This window comes from Mobula hypostoma, chromosome 6, assembly GCF_963921235.1.
Source record: "Mobula hypostoma chromosome 6, sMobHyp1.1, whole genome shotgun sequence".
Classification (NCBI taxonomy): Eukaryota; Metazoa; Chordata; class Chondrichthyes; order Myliobatiformes; family Myliobatidae; genus Mobula; species Mobula hypostoma.
The window spans coordinates 91,078,382-91,093,386 of record NC_086102.1 but is presented as its reverse complement, the minus strand read 5'-3'; the positions used below and the strand labels follow the sequence as shown (position 1 = coordinate 91,093,386).

The 15,005-nt window shown below is 39.8% G+C and overlaps 1 protein-coding gene across 4 annotated transcripts in view; it reads left to right on the top strand.

Moving 5' to 3' along the window:
• dgkh (diacylglycerol kinase, eta) overlaps positions 1–15,005 on the top strand; it is a 502,553-nt gene that overhangs the window by 197,623 nt on the left and 289,925 nt on the right. For all 4 annotated transcript variants that reach the window (XM_063051189.1, XM_063051190.1, XM_063051191.1 and 1 more), the window contains one exon: positions 1,329–1,439. In XM_063051189.1, coding sequence (XP_062907259.1) covers positions 1,329–1,439 — 111 coding nt within the window. The remainder of the gene's footprint in view (positions 1–1,328; positions 1,440–15,005) is intronic.

Below are 15,005 nucleotides of genomic sequence, written 5' to 3'. Positions count from 1 at the left end.
TTCAACTGTCATAAGTTGATCCCAGCAAAATCTTAGAACATCCTCAAGCAAGGCACTAACTGAAACATTCTGCATGTGCACGTTTCCTTTCATTCACAACTTTGACTACTCTCATTTTGCTGTATCGTCTCTTGACCTACCTTCTGAAGTGCAGGGATTGTTTATCCCCTTCTATTCTGTCCATCCTGTCTACTTCTCTGAAGGGAGATTTCTATTTTGCTGATACTGCCAGTGTCTCCATGTCTCACCTGCCATGTCTGCTCCCAGGTGGCTGCAGATGTGCTACTCACTACCTTAAGGATGCTGCTTACTGACTTCAGGCTGCCACTGTGTGACTGCAGACATCTGGTTTTCCTGCTTGACTAGCATTTGCTCTTCAGATGTACTGTGGGGAATTCCACTGCAGAAATTCAGTCTGTTGAGGTTGGTTAGTTTGAGGTGACTTGTGTAGATTTGGCAATAGTCTTTTGTCAGTGTACTAATTTTCTTTGCATTGAAGGAGTGCTCAAATATAAAGATAAGCTTTATTTGTCACGCGTCCATTGAAACATCGAAATGTGTCATATTACGTGAACGACCAACACGAGTGTCATCACACTTCAGATGCAAACCTAGCATATCCACAGCTCACTAAACCAAACGCTAACCATACATCTTTGGACTGTGGGAAGAGCACCCAGAGGAAACCCACACAGTTACAGGGAGAATATATAAACTTCTTACAGGCAATGGTGAGAATAAAACCCTAGTCAGTAATTGCTGGCACTATAAAGGGATCAATCCCATCCCTGGTTTCACTTAGCAAGATTAACAGTGCTGGATGTGATGAAATGTGACAGCCAATCTGTGCACAGCTCTAGGTTAAAGCAATCGAATAACAAATAGATAATTGGTTTAATGATGCTGCGTGAGGGATAGAGTCACTAGAACCCAGGAGACAGATCTTCTGTTTTTTTTCCAAAATAACACCACTCAACTAGTTTGGTCCACTTGATTCAGGAGGGACCCTAGTTTTGGGTAATCTCACCCAAGAGAGATTATCTCAGCAGTGCAGCGATCCCTTCACACTGTATTGGAGAAACGTCATCCTAAATTACGTGCTGAAGTCTCTCGAGATGAACCTTAGCCCAAAATCTAACTCACATGAGAGCCACTAAGCCATGCTTAATGCCTTGAAAATGATGTGCTGGGCACTTTCTGAGTTGTGTAATTTCTTTTAGAAGTGCAGAATTTATTAGCGTCACTATGTGTGAGGGAAATGTTATTAATTTTGTGAAATTGTGTCTGCTCAAATTTGCTCATTACTCTTGTTTCAATTTTTTTTCCAGACAAGTATAAAAGAGGGATTTTTACTGAAGCAAACCAGTTCATTTCAGCGATGGAAAAGAAGATACTTCAAGTTACGTGGACGGACACTTTACTATGCCAAGGATTCAAAGGTATTATCAGAGACTTTAAAAATTATACAGCATAACTGCTGACCAAGCAGCCAGCCCACAACAGGGAAGTAGGTGGAGCTATTTAGGGACTTTTTGTATCTGAGCTCTTTGTTTTTGCAGCTTTAAGGATTAGGCAGTTCAGGTAGTCATTTGGATATTCCTTCAATGCACAGAGGTTTTCTGCCTCCATCATGTTTTGAAGCTGTGTGTTCCAGGCCTCTACATTCACAGGGTGAAAAAATAATTTCTATCCTTTAAATCCTTTGCAAATAGCCTTGCATTGCCTCCATGATTTGTCATCAAGGTGATCTTACTGAAGCTTTTAAGATTATGCTGGTACTTGACATGTTGAGAGGATGTTTTCCTTCACTAAAAATGGAAGCATAGTTTCATAATAAGGGTTGTCCATTTAAGATGAAGTGAGAAGGAATTTCTTTTCTGAGGGTTGAGCGTTTTAGGAGTTCTCTACCTCAAAGATATGTGAAGAATGAGTCATAGAATATTTTCAGGGAGGAGATGATTGATCTTTTGTAGAGTGAAGGATTTTCAATAATAGGCAAGATCAAGCAGAGATCATGATCTTCTTGAATTGTAAACCAGGCTTGATGGGTGATATAGTAGACTCCTGCTCCTATATTCTATGAACCTAATCTCTTAATTATGAAATACACGATTAAATTATTTAAATTAATTTAAGTAAGTCAAAATTCTCTTACATGACTGCCCCCTCATTAATTATTAATAGAGGAACAGTCATGTGGGAGCTTTTTGACTTGTTAACATAAATGTTAGGTTTTGTTTGCTGACAACAGATACTAGGTTTTCAGGTCTATAATTTCTTTTGTTTGGAGTAATTTAGTTATAAAATTATTTCTTAATTTACTTTTTGTCTGATTGTTTTTGTGCTTTTAGGAAGTGTGCAATGGACTGCAGTGAAATTAGTATTTTTAATGCCTTGTTGTCTCTTATCTTCCACCCACAGTGATATTACTTTTTGGTCTTCTAAATCAAGATTAATTCTCACAACTGACCTTGTGTTGTCCTTAGCTCTTATTTTAACCCACTTCACCAAAACTCCCAATTTCCTTTTCTATTTTATCAGTTCTTTCGAATTATCATTGATGGAGAAGATCCTGAGAGGCAGGATTTATGAACATTTGGAGAGGCATAATATGATTAGGAATAGTCAGCATGGCTTTATGAAAAGCAGATCGTGCCTTACGAGCCTGATAGAATTTTTTGAGGATGTGACTAAACACTTTAATGAAGGTAGAGCAGTAAATGTAGTGCATATGGATTTCGGCAAGGCAGTTGACAAGGTACCCCATACAAGGCTTATTGAGAAAGTAAGGAGGCATGGGATCCAAGGGGACATTGCTTTATGGATCAGAACTGGCTTGCCCACAGAAGGCAAAGAGTGGTTGTAGATGGGTCATATTCTGCATGGAGGTCGGTGACTAGTGGTGTGCCTCAAGGACCTGTTCTGGGACCCCTACTCTTCGTGATTTTTATAAATGACCTGGATGAGGAAGTGGAGGGAGGAGTTAGTAAATTTGCTGATGACATAAAGATTGGGGGTGTTGTTGATAGTGTGGAGAGCTGTCAGAGGTTACAGCAGGACATTGATGGGATGCAAAACTGGGCTGAGAAGTGGCAGATGGAGTTCAACCCAGATAAGTGTGAGGTGGTTCATTTTGGTAAGTTAAATATGATGGCAGAATATAGTATTAACGATAAGACTCTTGGCAGCGTGGAGGATCAGACGGATCTTGGGGTCCGAGTTCATAGAACACTCAAAGTTGCTGTGCAGGTTGACTCTGTTGTTAAGAAGGCATATGGTGCATTGGCCTTCGTCAACTGTGAGATTGAGTTTAGGAGCTGAGAGGTAATGTTGCAGCTATATAGGACCCTGATCGGACCCCACTTGGAGTACTGTGCTCAGTTCTGGTCACCCCACTACAGGAAGGATGTGGTAACCATGGAAAGGGTGCAGAGGAGGTTTACAAGGATGTTGCCTGGATTGGGGAGCATGCCTTATGAGAATAGGCTGAGTGAACTCGACCTTTTTTCCTTGGAGTGGCGGAGGACAAGAGGTGACCTGATAGAGGTGTATAAGATGATGAGAGGCATTGATTGTGTGAATAGTCAGAGGCTTTTTCCCAGGGCTGAAATGGCTAACATGAGAGGGCAGCTTTAAAGTGCTTGGAAGTAGGTACAGAGGAGATATCAGGGGTAAGTTTTTTTATGCAGAGAGTTGTGAGCGCGTGGAATGGGCTGCCAACGACAGTGGTGGGGGCAGATATGATAGGGTCTTTTAAGAGACTCCTGTACAGGTACATGGAGCTCAGAAAAACAGAGGACTATGGGTAACCCTAGGTAATTTCTAAAGTAAGGACATGTTTGGCACAGCCGAAGGGTCTGTATTGTGCTGTGGGTTTTCTATGTTTCTATGATTGGGAGGGTAAGTGGTAGAGGCTGGGAGAGTTGAAGAGGATTAGTTGATTAGGATTAGTGTAATGGATAATTGTTGGTCATTGCAGATTTGGTGGTCTGAAGGGCCTGTTTTATCTCTGTGATTTTTTGATTCCATCAAATACCCTGGAGTTCGTTGATAAACATAAAATCACTTATTTGTTCGAATTATTAAATCTAACCCATTTGCCCCATTTGTTGCTTATTTGTCTATTTTGCTCTGAATTCTTTGTGCATTCAAACAAAATACCATTTATTTGTGACTTTATTGATGCACCTTTTAAAAGACATAAGACATAAGATCAAATTAGGCCAGTCGTCCCACTGAGCCTGCTCCACATTTCTATCATAGCTGATTTGTTATCCCTCTCAACCATATTCTTCTGCCTTCTCCCGTTAATATTTGACATCCGTACTAATCAAGAACCTATCAATCGCCACTTTAAATATACCCGCTTTATATATAATTTATGTTGAACTTCATATCTTTATACCTTCCTCTGCTTTTTGTGCCTTCCTCAATGGCTTCAATCTATAATCTCTACACCACAAAATTTCAACATAGTTTAATTATTTTCAATTCACATATATAATACTCATTATAGATTTACCAGGATGTTCATCCCAATTTAGTTTTCAAAAAGAACAGCTTTCTTCCCCTTGAATCAAAGCTACTCATAAAATCACACATTTAAGTTTGTTCCATATCTATTACATCAAAATCTCTGTTAATTCTTATAAATCATTTTTTTAGGTATCTAGTTAAGTTCAAGTTCAAGTTGAATTGTCATTCAACCATGCATGAATGCCAGTGAATGCAGCCAGACTCAGGACTTAGCTGCAAACCACAGTACCAACAGTCATACACAGTGCAAGGCACAGGCAGCACATATAAGATAGCAGTAAACATACAGTCACACAAAAAAAATATAATATAGCCGAATCCCCTGAGTCCATGGGCGTTGTTGGCAAGAACAAGCTCACAGCAGTCCGCAGGAAAATGCAATCCAACTTGGCTTCGGCTGAGGGAACACTGGAGGGTAGCACCAGTGGAGGGGGCCAGTCCCCAATCCAGCATGGATGCTACTTCAGGTGATACCACGGCATGAGGCCTTAATCCACGGTACAACCGAGACCACACAGCTCTTGTGCCGTTGGTCTTGCTAATAAACTAGTGAACTGGACTTGCAGTATTCTATATTATCAATGAAAATCAGGGCTTGTGATCACAAGAAAAACATGAAAGACAAACACTTGCTGTTAGGATGCACACCAGCTTTGCGCATCGATTCCGACGCCTTTCTGTAGCAGGCAGCAACATAGTCCGCACCAAGTCCAACTCCTCAGCTAATGAACAACTCGCTGATGGGGTAGATCTGTAGTACTAGAAGTTCTTAATGTCCAGCAGTGTCTTGAGACTGTAAAAAAATGTTTAAAAAATACTTTAACACCATTGGGGCTGACATTCTACCCTGCAAAAACTCATTTCAGGAAGGTAGCACCATCAATTTGCGGGAGACTCCCGGAACTTCTGGGAGAGGTGGGATGTCTGCAATAGAGTAGCTCCTTAGCAGCTAGCCAGCTAGTTTAAATGTTAGCTATGCTAATGAACGAGTGACACCTGTTAAACTCACCTCAGCATGTCTTTTGCAGTCTTAACCCACCATGGGCAATAGAAAAGTCACTGTTGCAAACAGTGCAGCGAGCAACGCTGTCATTATTTTTGACCCCTATTAGGCAGGGATACACTTTAGTGTAGTCTGGGGTGATGTAAGTTTTATATTTTCTTTTTTTGGAACACTCTGCCATGCTCTTGCATTCTCTCTCTCTCTCTCTCTATCTCTCTCTCTCTCTCACACTCTCTCGCTTGCTCTCAAAAAATTGATTTCCGGGATATTGTATTTAATTTGCGGGTGTCAGGGAGCCACTATCAATATGCAGGAGACTCCCAGAACTTCCGGGAGAGCTAGGATGTCTGAGTTGCCCCTTTTAGAAGCTGCTGCGTCCAAATGTGCTTCCATTTTACCTGTAACATTATTGTAATATTTAAAAAAAGCACACATTAACCCACACTAAAAGTTCAGGCACTTCCATACACTTTTAAGCCACACCTGAATAGTGTTTCAGCCCTCATTAACAGTAATTAACAACTATTCAGTTAACTACTTGTAGCTAGCCACCTAACTCGTAGAAAGCATTTTGCTAAATGTTGACATAAATTGGACTCAATATTGAAAGTTAAAGTTTTATTATATTCTAATGCTGAGGTAAATTCTATAGATTGAAAAGTACGATCAACATATAACAAAATTTCCCAGTTTAGCACTCTGTTAAAGCTGTACATTGTTTATGTTCACTCTTCACCTTTTCTAATGCAGTCATATCCATCTTGTGGGATGACCATAAAGTAAAGGTTGACAGAAAAATATGTAATATCTGTCATTTTACTGATTTGTTTTGCAAATTCCATAATTTAATTTAGCTCTGCAGACCGCAGTACTAGGACAAGAGAAGAATTCTTGCATTTCTGTAGACCTTGCACAATGCCATTATATCCTTGAAGAATTTACAGACAATTAAGTACTTTTTTGTATGAAGGGATTGCGGCAGCCAATTTACGCCCAGCAAATCTCTAGAAACAGCATGAAATCAGCTGCTCTAGTTTCTTCCTGTGCCCCAAAAATGCTGGTTGGTTAATTAATTGGATTTTATAACTTATCCTTGGTGTTGGTATGTGGTTGGAAAATCTGAAGTTTCTGGATACTTTGAATAGAAATGAAGAGGAATTTCTTTAGCCAGAGGTTGGTGAATCTGTGGAATTCATTGCCACAGATGGCTCTGAAGGCCAAGTCATTTGTTATATTTAAAATAGAGATTCATAGGTTCTTGATGAGTAAGAGTGTCAAATATGGAGAGAAAGGAAGAGAATGGAGTTGAGAAGGAAAGGAAATCAGCCATGATCAAATGGCAAATCAGATCCAATAGGCAGAATGGCCCAATTCTGCTCCCATGTCTTATGGTCATACATTTTGTTTATACAAATCATATAAAAACGTGCAGTTGTACCAAAATTAACCTTGAGACCTGATTTTTCTGCGAATCTTGAGAGAGAATAAGTTACTAGGATGTAAGTGAGGAAATGGGATGGCTTTGTGAGCTAGCATAGACTTAAGGAATGGCCTCTTACATCACGAGAAATATGAAGTAGTGACAAGATGGACTGCTTTGGTTGTTGAGGAATAAATATTGACTAGGGCACAGTAAAAAAATCCTCTGACCTTTGAGATAATGCTGTGGTGTCTTTCAGATCCTGTTTTTAAAACTATCTAATCTTTGAATGATTAGCTAATGAATGAAACAGTTGACCAAATAAACTGTTGATGTTTTTATGGTCCTTGGATTCCTAAAGTGTCATTGTTGTGATTAGTAATTGGTTATTAGTGTTACGTACTAATATTCAGTGAAAAACTTTGTTTTGCATGCCATTGATACAGATTATTTCAGAATGAGTCACTGGGCATTTTTAACTAAAATGTTTAAAGCTGAAAGCAATATTTACATCTCCATGATAGGATAGATGAACTGATTGTTACATACGTAGCTTCTTCATGCAAACCTCTACCATCTTTTAAACTACATGATGCAAATTCTTCATATTTTTTGTATAAGAATAAATCAGTGGAGTTGAAGCGGTTATAAAAACATCTCAAAGTGAAGTGCATCTTCTAATGAAGCATATATTTACCAAGCATTTTGTTCCAGGGAATGAAAAAACAGTGAATTGCAAGGTTGTGTTATGCAATTAGTCAAAAGTAAGGGGAGGAGAGAGCTCCATTCATATCAGCGAGATACAAGCAGGGATAGCAATGTAGATTAATGGTACAATAAGTGAAGATATAGGTTGTACCATTTTGAATATTTTACAATCCAGGCAGTAAGTGTTTTAAATTCCTCAACTTCAGGTTTACTGTCATAGACATGCATATCCAGTATACAGTAAAAGATATGAAAATTAACTTCTTGTAGCAACAGTTCCTACATTCCAAACATGATTAATGTAAATTAACATAAATTAATATACAGCATGCATAACTTGCACAATCAAATAAACATAACAACATTAGTGCAAGTTGAGGGTCCAAGGTAGCATTAGGATTGGGATTAGGAGGCAGTTTGGAAGGAAGTGTTGTGGAATCTTGAGTTGCGATCTTCAGTCTCCTGTATCTCTTGCCTGATAGCAGCAATGAGAAGGGCAAGGTCCAGATGGTGGGGGTACCTTCCTGAAACATTGCCTCCTGTAGATGTCCTTAATGATGGGGAGAGCTGTACCCATGATGGAGCAGGCTGAGCCCATTACTTTTGTGTTTCTGTACACTGGAGTTTCTGTCAGAACGCTTTCTGGATGAATGAACTACATAAAACCAGAAGTGTTTTCTCCTTCCTGATTGTTTTAATACTGAAGTTCAAAATTGTGCTGAAAATTTGTTAGACCATATATTAAAATATTTAGCACTGCACTTGCATTTTAATACAGAGCTACTTTTGAACAACAAGCTTGTATACAGGAGACTGAGATTCGCTGCCCTTAATTGGCCTGATCTTCATGTGAGGTCAAACTCTCGGCAGTGCCATTGATTCAGCTGGGTTCCAAGATATCCCAGCAACTACTCTATTCTATCAAACAGGAAAGAAAACATACTGAGAATAAGATCAAGCATAAGCAACACTCTGGATTTAGAGATAGCAAATTATATTCAGCCTACAAGATCTTATGTGTGAACTGTTGGGCAACTGCGTTATTGAGAGATTCGTTCCATAGACATCTCAATCAATATTTTGACACAGTGTTCGCAGAATCACACCTTTCAGTCAACATCCTAAACTCCTCTTTTAATATCTCAGTTATATATATCCAAGCCCAATAAGCCCAATGGCAGGACCTACTCTCAGGACCTACCCTTGTGATTCTCAAGAGGTGGCAGCATGGTCAGATACAGCTAGGAGGGAGTAACCCAGGAATTCATTAACAATTATCCTGGACTTCATTTAATCTAGTCAAGTACTGCCTTGGGGATTTGCTGATGAATATAATCAACCCTTCATTTGATGAATCAGTTGAATGTCATGGAGGAGAAGGGCACAGAATGAGCTTTTGGGGGTGACTTTCCCAATATCCTTTATAGAAAGTGATTTATGGATTCACCACTATTGCATACTTGGCTGATTGCTGAGACCAGCTGGTCATGGAACAAATGAGGGAAACCTTTGCTTGGAAGTTAGATCCTACCTATTTTAGGGCAGTAAGTGGGTGCAGAGTTTAACGTTAATGCTGAAATTTACTTTTAGCAAATCATTATGCTGGTTTACAATAACTTTCCTTTGTTCAGACTCTACCTGTGGGTTTCCCTGTTGTAGCTGTGAGTAGCATTAGCAGCAAGCATGTCATACCCTCGCTAACTGCTGGGATGCAGCCTGTATTATTCTATGATTTTGCCTATTAGACGGTGCCAGAATTGACAAAATACAGAGCAGCAAACGCTCTGCAGAGAGCAGCACATCCCTCTCCAAGTCTTGATTTTCTGCAGGGTTTGCTGTTAATTTAACTGAGATAAAAACACTGTTTGTGGATTGAAGATGATGGGTCCACTTTTTGTTGGTAAGGCGGAGATAAAACATTGCAAATAGATTTGGTATAACGATCTCACTACGCTCACCAATTTACATCCGTCCGTGAATATATTGATAAGATTAGCCATTACTTGATCCTTATTGTTGTTGTTGTTCGTCCATCGTACGTCGATGAGGACCTCGACACCATTATTGATGGTGTCGAGACTAGCGCGTGACTTGGATTTAAGTGAGGGAGAGTTGCGCAGGGTCAGCCTCACTCTCTCTTCCCAATTCCCATCTGGATCCAGTGGCAAGACAGAGTCGAGACGGCTGGAGATGGGACTAGGCGCAGTGGATGACCAGGACGTTTTCTGTGTCTTGTCCTGCTCTACACGTTCCACGACGCTTGCAGAGACCACCTTCTTGACCGTTGGACCTTCCATTGGTCTCGTCCGCTCAATCCGCCGGAGTCTGTCTTCACATGCTGGGATAGGCAACTCCCTTTCTCACCGAGGGTTTGAGACCCGTCGGCTACCCTCATCTGGTTTAACCGGCTTGTCGAAACCATTGCCGGGGTGTGGCCGCTGTCGCATGCAAACAGCTACGGGGAGCCACAGGTGAGAGCTGAGTGCCAGGTGGGGACCAAAGGTGGACTAACCGCCTTGAAAAGGACGCAACATGTTACCCCACCAGAGGTGCTACCCCTCCCTGACACCCCATACACCCCACTTGATCCTTATGGAGGTGAATGATATGTTGTATGGCATAATTATTTTGCTAAATGGGACAGAACTTGCAGCTCAATACATCTGTAAGACACTTAGGAAAATTAGCAGTGGCAGATTTATACTTGTTTTTTTTTCTGTAACTTCTTGGCCTTCAGTTTCTCATTGTTGTCAAATCATGAGATCACCGTGGTTCAATGAACATCAATCTGCTGGAGGAACTCAGCTGTTCGAGCAACATCCTTTATTTAATATACCATAGGATGTGATGGCTCAAGAATGTGGCTCACCATATACTCAAGGTCTATTAGGGATAGGCATTAAATGCTCACCTAGCTAACAACAGTTGCATTCCATAAGGTAATAAATAACAAAAACATTCTTGGATTCTCTATGTTGCAATCTTTAGAAACATAGAAACATAGAAAACCTACTGCACAATACAGGCCCTTTGGCCCACAAAGTTGTGCCGAACATGTTCCTGCCTTAAAAATTACTAGGGTTACCCATAGCCCTCAAATTTTCTAAGCTCCATGTACCTATCCAAAAGTCTCTTAAAAGACCCTGTCGTATCCGCCTCCACAACCGTTGCCAGCAGCCCGTACAACACACTCACCGCTCTCTGTGTAAAAAAACTTACCCCTGACATCTCTTCTGTACCTACCTCCAAGCTCCTTAAAACTGTGCTCTCTTGTGGCAGCCTTTTCAACCCTGGGAAAAAGCCTCTGACTATCCACACGATCAATGCCTCTCATCATCTTATACACCTCTATCAGGTCACCTGTCATCCTCCGTCGCTCCAAGGAGAAAAGGCCGAGTTCACTCAACCTATTGTCATAAGGCATGCTCTCCAATCCAGACAACATCCTTGTAAATCTCCTCTGCACCCTTTCTATGGTTTCCACATCCTTCCTATAGTGAGGCGACCAGAACTGAGCACAGTACTCCAAGTGGGGTCTGACCAGGGTCCTATAAAGCTGTAACATTACCCCTTGGCTCCTAAATTCAATTCCACGATTGATGAAGGCCAATACACCATATGCCTTCTTAACCACAGAGTCAACCTGAGCAGCTGTTTTGAGCGTTCTATGGACTCGGACCCCAAGATTCCTCCGATCCTCCATACTGCCAAGAGTCTTTCCATTAATATTGCATTCTGCCATCGTATTTGACCTACCAAAATGAACCACCTCACATTTATCCAGGTTGAACTCCATCTGCCACTTCTCAGCCCAGTTTTGCATCCTATCAATGTCCCACTGTAACCTCTGACATTAAGAATGAAGACTTGAGACATTGGATATGCTGCAGTCGGGAGCATCTGGGTAGATGTGTCCTGATGGAGACTTTCAACCCAATCTATAGACATTTACTTTCCCCCACAGATGCTGCACACCTGCTGAGTTTCTCCAGCGGATTGTTTCTTACATTAAGAATGATCTGGCTGTGGCAAACAGGAACCTCTTGTTCTTGCTTTGTAGAAGTCTAGTTTGAAGACTTCTAGTTCTGTTCTGAGGTGACTAATGAGACAGATAGGGTAGGAGGTGCCTGAGTGATGAGTGGGTTGTAGATGGTGGAGAATGTACTCTACTGCTTCTTGTACACCTGATGCTCCAAATGCTGTTCTACCACTGTGTGGATTGGCTATGGATTTTCAGAGTCAGCGGGTATATTGGATTTTTTCAGGGAAGTGTAATGCTCCATGAGTCTTTTCCTTTGCCCAACTAGTAATCTCTTCCTGTGACAAGAGCTCAGAATAGTCACATGAGATTGCAGATGTGAGAATTAGGTGCAACCCACAAGATGCTGGATGAACTCTTCGTGTCGGGTAGCATCAGTGGAAGAAAATGGGCTGCCAACTCTTCAGGTCTTAGATGAAGAGTCAGAATGGATAGCCCACACCGAAATGTGAACTGTCCATTTCCCTACACAAGCACTTTGTTCTGAGCAACACACAAAATGTTGCCTGTCCTGGTGTCCTGATTCTTCCAGCATCTTGTGTGTTGCTCAGAAAAGAGTGCCTGTTGCAGTATATTCCTCACACACTGCATGACAAAGCTGATGGAATTCTTTTTGTTGAAGGAGTATGGGATGAGGGCCAAATACCATGATTGTGAAAAATAAACATAGGAAAGATGTTGGAGGCAAAAGGTACAGAAAGAAGGTATAGTAGAGTAGATGGGGTTTGAGCAGAGGTTGGGGGTAAGTAAATCTTTAAAAGACAAAGTGAAAACAGAATGTTTCTGTTTGGCTCAGAGATGGATAGAAGTAAAGGTTCAACAAGATTCATGCTTTTAATTTGTTTTAATTTCAGAACAAAATGAAGTGACCCAATTGCAATATCCAGTACATTGAAGTGGAATGTGAAAATCATCTGAGATTAGTATTTAAAAAAAAAATCCCTTGACATCTGTCAGATGAAATAACCTAAACTGAAAGCAAATTTGGAAGCCTTGTGACATTAAATTAAAGTAGCCTTAAACTATGCTGTGGGAGACTTGCATGCAAACATTAGGTATGCTCTAGTTAAAATTCTTATCTGGCAACTTAGCAGTCATTCATTCATTTGTTCAAGTGAGTTCATGGTAAGTTAATTTTATGTAAATATTGAGACCAATGTAAAGTTATACAGCAGTTCCAATCTTAGTCTTTTTTTTTGCAAAGTAAAATGAGGCTACTGTATATCATTCAGAATTGATCTTCTATCTCAAAACTTGGATATCATCTGTCTGCAGGAGATAAATTTATTGAATCTGAGGGTTTGGTAATATAGTGATGTGATTCCACCATAGTAGCAGGAATTTGAGGTAATTAAATAAATAGTACCAGGAACTTAAGTTGTTGGTTCTAACAATGAAATATACCACCCTTAGACTGAAACTAGGTTATGTGTGCTGTAGAGTCACCACTGTTATTGACTTCTAACAGCCCAATGAAATTACTGGGCAAGTTACTCAGTTCAGGGGTAATTAGTGATGAGCAAAATATGGTTTTGTCTGTGAATTCCTCATCCCACGAACAAAATTAAAGTAAAGCTCACAAAAAAGTGGTCATACTAGAACTTGGTGTTTATTATCAAGTGATGTTGCCATTTTCACCTTTGCAACAACACTGCACTTCTTGCTTTCCTTACATTTTGTAATGTATTTGTTTGAAGTATCAAGAATACCTTACTGAGATCACTCCCTACTTGTACATAGTTTTCTCCTTTTGCTTGTTCTTTCTTTCCTCTCTTTTCTATAAGTGTATACCTCAGATAAATATTATGTGGAGATTTGTGGCAAATATGAATATTATGATAAATATGTACGGTATCTGAAACACATCTCATGGAAATATTTGTTCGATGATGAACTTCAATAAAAAAATAAATTACAAAAAAAGAATACTTTACTGGCTTCCTCGTTTATAGATGTTATAGAAGCTGTCAAATGGTTGGTGAAAGTGTAATTTTTGTAAATTATTACCAGAAAAGGCTGCAATTCATTTCCTCATTGTGTTAACTTTCTTGATAGCAGTACATCACTAACTTGACCCAGTTTATCTGAACAGCTCATTTCCAGCTGGATATACATTTAATACATTTCTTTGCAAGGGTATTGGTGAGAAAAAAATCCATTATAAAATTAGATAATTTCACATTACTGAAGGAGAACCGTAAAAAAATTGTGTATAGTTTATCTTTCTTGTGAATCCTGCTTATTTGATGCCTGAGCCTATGACGCTGCTGCAAGTAAGTTTTTCATTGCACCTGTGCACACACATATTTGTGCATATGACAATAAACTTTACTTTGACATTGTGATAACCAGCATGTGTAGAGGACCAGTGAGAGTGGGTAGATGTTGATGATCAGCAGTGAATCTGGCAAGTGGGTCTGAGCCAACAAGATCCGGCTCACAGTTAAACTACTTCCATTTTGCTTCCAGACAATACATAACAAATAGTTAATAAGAAACTATAAAATCATCATCCTGCCAGTAATTACAAGATGGTTCTAGTCTGAAATTTGCATTTTGGAATCCATCTCTATTTCAGTCATTGCCACAAATTCATATAAAAAATGAGAGTGAATGCTACCTGTTGGCATTCAATGTCTTTTCTGCTGTAACCTATGAAAAAGTTGTCTCAAGTGTGGGATTAAATGTGTATTCTTAATTTGAAGTTTCTGAAAAGTTAAAGACAAGTTTATTGTCATATGCACAAGTACATGTATGGGGAGGTGTAATGAAAAACTTCAGATAAGCAGCATTCATAAGAAAAACATATATCAGAAACAGAATCAGAATCAGGTTTATTGTCACCAGCATGTGTCATAAAATTTGTTAACTTAGCCCCAGCAGTACAATGCAATACATGATAATATAGAAAGAAAGAAAAAATAAATCAATTACTGTAAGTATGTGTGTGTGTACATGTGTGTGTATATATATAGACACACACACACACACATATATGTATGTAATATCCGTGCCATAGAGGGAGTACAACGAAGGTTCACCAGATTGATTCCTGGGATGGCAGGACTTTCATATGATGAAAGACTGGATGAACTAGGCTTATACTCATTGGAATTTAGAAGATTGAGGGGGGATCTGATTGAAACATATAAAATCCTAAAGGGATTGGACAGGCTAGATGCAGGAAGATTGTTCCTGATGTTGGGGAAGTCCAGAACGAGGGGTCACAGTTTGAGGATAAAGGGGAAGCCTTTTAGGACCGAGATTAGGAAAAACTTCTTCACACAGAGAGTGGTGAA